This window comes from Priapulus caudatus, unplaced genomic scaffold, assembly GCF_000485595.1.
Source record: "Priapulus caudatus unplaced genomic scaffold, Priapulus_caudatus-5.0.1 Scaffold1845, whole genome shotgun sequence".
NCBI classification, from domain to species: Eukaryota; Metazoa; Priapulida; class Priapulimorpha; order Priapulimorphida; family Priapulidae; genus Priapulus; species Priapulus caudatus.
In genome coordinates this window covers 22,180-30,076 of record NW_014578906.1, presented here as the reverse complement: position 1 = coordinate 30,076, position 7,897 = coordinate 22,180, and the positions used below count along the sequence as shown (strand labels likewise).

General features: G+C 47.7%; 1 protein-coding gene and 1 long non-coding RNA gene across 2 annotated transcripts in view; both read right to left on the bottom strand.

Annotated features, from left to right (window-relative positions):
* LOC106817739 overlaps nt 1-1,276 on the bottom strand; it is a 12,416-nt gene extending 11,140 nt beyond the window's left edge. The window contains exon 1 of the long non-coding RNA XR_001395098.1: nt 1,197-1,276. This is a non-coding gene — a long non-coding RNA (uncharacterized LOC106817739). The remainder of the gene's footprint in view (nt 1-1,196) is intronic.
* Nucleotides 1,277-3,811: 2,535 nt separating this feature from the next.
* The window catches only part of LOC106817738 (ras-related protein Rab-13-like), an 18,737-nt gene continuing 14,651 nt past the window's right edge, over nt 3,812-7,897 (bottom strand). Inside the window, exon 5 of the mRNA XM_014822422.1 lies at nt 3,812-5,323. Coding sequence (XP_014677908.1) covers nt 5,258-5,323 — 66 coding nt within the window. The 3' untranslated portion in view covers nt 3,812-5,257. The remainder of the gene's footprint in view (nt 5,324-7,897) is intronic.

The following is a 7,897-nucleotide window of genomic DNA, read 5'->3' as shown; positions in this document are numbered from 1 at the left end:
ACATCACGGCTTGTGGCGTGGGACAGCACCACGCTTGTGGGCGTGACACATTACTGTGTGGCGCGTTACACATCACGCTTGTGGGTTGTCACATCACGCTTGTGGCGTGACACATCACGGTTGTGGCGTGACACACCACAACGCTTGTGCGTGCCACCATCACGCTGTGTGCGTGACCATCACGCTTGTGGGCGTGACACATCACGCTTGTGCGTGACAGCACCCGTTGTGCGTGACACCATTACGCTGTGCGCGTGACACATCACAGCTTGTGGCGTGACACCATCAAGCGTCTGTGGGCGTGACACTCACGCTTGTGCGTGACCACGACACGGCTTCGTGCGTGAACATTACGTGTGCGCGTGACACATATCACGGCTTGTCGCGTGAACACATCACCGGCTTGTGGCGTGACACACCACACACGCTTGTGTCGTGACACATCACGCTTGTGCGTGACACATTCACGCTTGGGCGTGACAGACCACGCTTGTGGCGTGACACATTACGTGTGCGCGTGACACACCACGCTTGTGCGTATACACAACGCTGGCGTGACACACACGCTTGTGCGTAAACACAGTTACGTGTGCGCGTGAGACACAACGCTTGTGCGTGACACATCACCGCTTTTGCGTGACACACCAACGCTTGTGCGTTGACACCAGCACACTTGTGGCGTGACAGCACCCAGCGGCTTGTGTGTGAACACAACCCACGCTTGTGCGTAATACACCACGCTTGTGGCGTGACACACCACGCTTTGTGCGTAAACACATTACGTGTGCGCGTGAGACACAAAACGCTTGTCGTGACACATTCACGCTTGTGCGTGATCACAGCCACACTTGTGCGTGATCACACCACGTTCTTGTTGCGTGGATCAGCACCACGCTTGTGCGTAATACACCACGCTTTGCGTGACACACCACGCTTGTGCGTAACACATCACGCTTGTGGCGTGACACATGCACCTTGTGGCGTGACAGCACCACGCTTGTGGACGTCGACACACTTCACCTTGAGCGTGATCACATTCAACGTGTGCGCGTGACACACTACGCACATGAGCTGCAAAAAAGTATCATGTTGGGGGTTGCTAAGGGTTCGATGAATAGGATTCCGTTCACCATTTTTTACAGCGTGCATGATCACGTGTCTGTCACGTGTCTTATCTGAGTTGTCCCTGACTGTACCACGCGGCCCAATCGCGGTGTCTATTGAGCATTTCACTGGCACACGCGAAGTCATCGGCTATGTCATCGTTCATGAGAGCTGAAGGTATAAAACATGCAGGGTGTTTAGTCATTTTAGTTACTATCTATATATTGATCTATCGATGCTATTACCTATCTATCTATCTATCTATCTATGGCTATGCTATCTTCTCTATCTATCTATCTATCTATCTATCTAATCTATCTATGCTATCTATCTATCTATCTACTATCTATGCTATCTCATCTATCTATCTTATCTATCTAATCTATCTATCGATCTATCTTCTATCTATCTATCTATCTATCTATGCTATCTATCTATCTATCTATCGTATCTATGCTATCTATTTTATCCATCCTATCTATCTATCTATCTGATCTATTCTATCTATCTATCTATCTATCTATCATCTATGCTATCTAATCTATCTATCGTATTCTATCTACTATCGATCTATCTATCTGATCTATCTATCTCACACACACACACACTCAAACAAACACACTGCGTATGGCATCAACCTATACAAACAGCTGTTCTTACGCACCGGGCCGCGACAGTAGATCTGGGGCGACACACTAATTTCACAAGAGGACCGCCTGCGGTCACTGCTGACCCCACGGAATCTGTATGGCAAACTAATGCCTCAGACGCGAGGGTCGCTGCGAGTGTAAGCCACGGGGCACGCGAATTTGGGTCGTGACAAGAAAGGATCCTGTGCCTACTGTCGTAGAAGAAGACAACTACTCTGGTCGGTACGCGAATAAGTCTTCGTTGCATAATTGTCTGCACACATGCTTCGCGAGCGCGAGGAGTAGAAGAATAGAAGTATATTCGCTATCCATCACTACTCATACGATCACGCACGTCTGATTGCACGTCTGATTGCACGTCTGATTGCATGCATTGGCATTGCCACGAGCGGCAAAATAGCGACGCAAATTAACCATAAATTTATTAGAACCTTCTCTCGATTTTCCCCAATATTTTTAATCGAATTTGGTCTCAATATTTATATCTGTAGAATTCACACACGCGCGCGCTCGCTCGTTACAAGACGCGCCGGTGTCTCCAAGCGTCGCGGCAGCGCCGGTCACCGCGCATGCGCACTCTGGTACTTACAGTCTGCGAGCATGTCGTCCCGAGCTCCCAGCCTCTGCAGCTCCGCAGCGAACTCACATCTATTGAACTGCTTGGCTTCGGCGACGATGACGATACCCAGCATCAGTACCACAACATGGCAGACAGCAGCTTTCATCATCCTGCGTGCGTGCGTGCGTGCGTGCGCGTGTGCGTGAGTACGCGTATGAATATGAGTGTTTGAGCGTGTGTGTGTATGCGAGCGAGAGCGGTTACGGTACGCTTGTTGCTAACGTTAGGGTAGCACTCTACTGAAGTTCCACAGCCGCCGCCGCGCCTCGACTTATATGGGCCTCGCGCGCGAGAGGGCGTGGTGGGCGGCACCGCTGGTTCCGGTTCGCGTGCCTCGCCGAACAATCGTCATTATCAGCGTCGTGACCATCGCCGACCTCTCCGCCGCCAGTAAACAATGTTCAAGGTGTCTGCTCGTCGCGCCGACGCCCTGATCCGCCTGGCGGCGCTGCGGCAGATGCGGAGATAGGGGAGGCGGTACCCGCCGGCCGCCAGGGGCGCTGCGGAATTACACTTAATAGTTCTGCGAAGTGTTTTCTAGCCGCTGTCGTGTTACGGATGGGCGTGTGTGCGTGCGCGCGCGCGCGCGCGCGTGTGTGTTGTGTGTGTGTGTGTGTGTGTGTGTGTGTGTGGTTGTGTGTGTGTGTGTGTGTGTGTGGTGTGTGTTGTGTGTATGTATGTGTGGTGTTGTGTGTTTGTGTGTGTGCGTGCGTTTAGTGTGTGTGTGTGCGTGTGTGTGTGTGCGCGCGCGCGTGTGAGCTTGTGTGTATGTCTGTGTTTACGTGCGCGCGCGGCGTGTATGTACGTGCGTGTGTGTACGTGCGTGTGTGCGTGTGCGTGTGTGTATGTCTGTGTTTACGTGTGCGCGTGCGTGTGTGTACGTGCGTGTGTGCGTGTGCGTGTGTGTATGTCTGTGTTTACGTGTGCGCGTGTGTGTGTGTGCGTGCGTGTGTGCGTGTGTGTGTGTGTGTACGTGCGTGTGCGTGTGTGTACGTGCGTGTGTGCGTGTGCGTGTGTGTATGTCTGTGTTTACGTGTGCGCGTGTGTGTGTGTGCGTGCGTGTGTGCGTGTGTGTGTGTGTGTACGTGCGTGTGCGTGTGTGTACGTGCGTGTGTGCGTGTGCGTGTGTGTATGTCTGTGTTTACGTGTGCGCGTGTGTGTGTGTACGTGCGTGTGTGCGTGTGTGTGTGTACGTGCGTGTGCGCGTGTGCGTGTGTGTATGTCTGTGTTTACGTGTGCGCGCGTGTGTGTGTACGTGCGTGTGTGTGAGAGCGTATGTTTGTTCACTTTCTTGGAAAAAGGCCTTAAGCCTTACAAATATTATTAAGGCCTACAAGACGCATGTGTTGTAGTTATTCAGGCGTGTCCCGCGTGAATTGTCGGATACTATGTCAGAGAATGAAAAACTACAGCGCATGGACTTGCAACACCGACAATATTCGACCTTCAAACTTTCATATATTAAAAGAAACTTCACCGTTGATAGCGATTGCTTTGAAAAGTGAAAAAGTTGTAAGATGTTTAAGTTAAAATTTACTACGTAATAAGATGTTGAAGTTTTGATCAATGTAATCGTCATGCACTTACATCCGTCTTTTCTCTTATAACTACTCGGCTATCGAGTCACTTCGCACTCGGAGTTACTGGAATGCTTCGTGCTGTCATTTCAACAGTCGGAGCGGTGACGCCCGGGGCCCACCCGATTCTCACAGCAGTTTCCATTGTTTGGCGTCAGTATAGTTCGAGACTACCCTACCGACGCCTTGCCTGGACCGTGGTTGACGATGATCGTCAGTAACTAACAATACTTTATTTGTCTTCATTAGTTTACATACACTGCGTTTGGAGACAACAATACTGAGACCTTGGCTAGACCGTGGCTGGACATAATTGTAGTAAAATTGTAAGACATTATATACTTTCATTGTAGTTTAAATGCGTTGCGCTTGAAGACCACGATACCAACGTCGTGGGTGGACTACGGCTGAACAGAATCGTAGCAAATTGGTAACAACTAACGCGTCAACGCCAGCGTCAACGCCAGCGTCAACGCCAGCGTCAACGCCAGCGTCAACGCCAGCGTCAACGCCAGCGTCAACAGCACGAGTGTATGTCACCAAAGCACTTAATCAGTACTTACATATAAATCGGATAGACTTGCTCTGATATAACCCTTGTATCGGAATCTTACAATAAATTGAAGTGTTTGTGGTGTTTCTAGTCACTTTTTATAGTTAGATTGTTCAACTATACAAGAACTATACTATACTAACTATCTATCTTAGATTGTTAATACTAACTATGCTATCAACTTTGTACAAAAATGTAATACAAACAAGGCAACAAATGAGCTAAATAGTTTACTATTGTACATTTTCAGCAGATTCGATGATACTCATTTTAATAATTTAATCCATTGCCATCCATGGCATGTCTCCATGACTTGTGTGACTACAGTTCAAGTAGAAACTATACTGTGAAAATGGCGTAGAATAAACTTACAAACTAAAAGACGTACTACACATTACGAAATACATTATATACACTTATTACTACACTTATATATTACGCAACATATCACTTAATATACAACATTGAACGCGACATATTCTTATACACTCATATCTAACACAACAGCGGATTATTAAATAAATGCTGTTTCTGCGAATTATAGCTGAGTCATACCGCTTGCCAATGTGAAACATGTAATATGCAGGAATACGTATACAGCTGGATGTTTTGTGATATCGGACGGTCATGCATCGATAATAGAGACGTGGTGGGATATTGTGATTGGTGGCAGATCATTGTGATTGGTGATAGATCATTTCGATGGGTAGTAGACCGTTGCGATGGGTGGTTCACCATTGTGATGGCGGATGGATCATTTTCGTTCTTTCTTTTGCTTCTGTTTAGCGAGTTCTTGGACGGTCATCGTGTACGCGTAAAGCTGAAACATGTACACACGCTGTTATGTACGTAGGTGTGTATGTATGAAAATATATATATATATATATATATATACCATTTTTTTAGTATACTAGGTAATATAGTAGGTATATCGACAGCCGCGTCATCAACCTATATATACACACACACACGTCGCGCATGCACGCACGCGCATACACATGCACGCACGCACGTATAAAACTACGCACATACACACACGTACGCACTCACACGCAAGAACACACACACGCACGCACGCACACACATACACGCACGCACGCATGCACCACGAACGCACGCAGACAACACACACACACACACACACACACACACAATGCATAATATATAATATATATATATATATATATATTATTTATTTATTATATATATATTATACGTGCTTCAGTGCAGTGGTGCTGTCGTCACGCATCATTGTTTTTTCTCTCACCAGTTCGGGTTGTTCGCTTCACAAGGTCGTACGCCATCTGTGGAGAACAACTCCGTCCGTTGTATTCTCCTGTGCGCTTGTCTCGAAATACTTCGATGATGGTACTTGCCAACTAACGACAACGACAACGTCAGCTACATAGGGGGGGGGGCACCACTGAGAAGGAAGGGCGGGATATTGGGGACGCTGGATTGCTGGGAACCGGGAAATACCAGAAAAATGTTTAAAATTGTGGTTTACTTGGAAGCATAGAAATGGTACTTTTATCTGCTGGGATACTGCGAATGGACACCCTTCCCCTCTGCCGCCGCCATTCTCCTTATCGGCGCTGAGAAATTTCTATATAGTCCTATATATGGCCTGTATTCATCGCTGGTTCCGTAGGGACTATGGGATGAAGCTATTGTCGGGTAGATCCGCTTGTACTTTTCCACCTTGTCAAGCAATATAGATTAAAGTGGTTTCTATCATTGGCTTTTCTCGAATCTCTGGACGGTTGTATTAGACAAGTTCTGCTGTAAAATGGCGGTAAGTATACATACAGGTGTTAATGATTGCTCAATTTCCTCACACTCGTCCCGGTAAGCTGTAATCACTCACCTTCTCCGCCGACGCGCCAGCTTTATCTTGCGCTGCACCAGAGGTCGCATTTATTGCCGACGATGATCACCTCCTCGCTGTCGATGTCGGCTCCGCCAGGGTGCGCCTCGCAGTAGTTGATTGAGTCAAACGTGTTCTATCGGTGATTGCGAAGACAAAGAAGGAGACGCCTTCGTTCCGCGATACATGAACTTGTTAATGTCACGGAATCGTTCCTGACCGCCGTGTCCCTCGCAGTGCATGCAAACAGGCAAATAACACGCAGAAAAAACCTGACACGCTACACAAACAAACAGACAACAAACAAATAAACAACCTAATTGCAAAAATATAAACAAACGAACAGACAAAGCAGCACACAACTAAACAAACCAACAAACATATAGACAGACAGATGAATCAATAAACAAACTGATAAACAAACAAACAGACAAACACTTAACATGATTGATTCTACAACCCCTCCGGCAATCAACACAACCGTACATGATTTAAATGTTTTGGCCTTGCAGCGCGCAGCACCTACCAGATCTGCAGACGCACTCTGTGTCCGGTCGACGTCGTAGTCCTGGTTAACGAAGTCGACGCCGACGTCGCGGCATCAGGTTTCTCGGTGTACGTCTCGTGTCGCATCGAGTTGATGAGCGACGTCTTGCCGACGTACGACTCACCGATGACGAGCACCTTGGCTAGATTGACGTCATAAGTCGATTCCATCGATTCTTGTTGAATTCGCTATCGGATCGGCTTCGCGCACTGTTTCAAAGCGGAATTATGTTCAAAGCCATTTATTCTTATTTGTTGCTGTCTTTCCACGTGTCTATTGCATCCCATGTCTCATTCTCTATCTCCCTCCCTTTCTCTTTCTATTCTTTCTCCCCATACTATATCCTCTTCCTCTCTCGCCCTTCTCTCGCTATCTCTCTCTCTCGATCTATCTGCCTATCTATCTATCTCTCTATCTCTCTATCGCGCGCTCTCTCCCTCTCCCGTCGGTGCGTCGTGCGTGCGTGCGTGTGTGCGTAATCTCTCTATCGCTCGTCGTAATCAATTCGACAGTTTCTTACCCAATATTTGTTACAGACACAGCAGTTGTTTACACTAAAAGCGCAACATCAGCTATATTATAAATCAGTCGTCCGCGCAGCAATCACGAACCAGCGTTCATCCTGCATACTGCTAGCAGCTGTAGCTGAAGCCACACGACTGCTGGAGGCCCGCATCCCCGGATGGCAGGTAAACTCGTGTTGTGTCGAAATGCTCGCTCGAGCCTTCGCTACATCCCGACCATAAGATGTATACCACATGTGCAAATGTCAGATATATATATATAAGAGAGAGAAGAGATTTGTGGTCAGAAGTAGCACGGCAGCGTTCAGCCACCTTGAGAAGTCAGTCTCATGCGAGCCTGTAAACACAACTGTAACGTATTCACGGATTTATCTGGCCAGCGAATCATTACATCGTAGCTGAAGCCGTATGTGTGCGTGCGTGCGTGCGTCGTGTGTGCTGCGTGCGTGCGTGCGT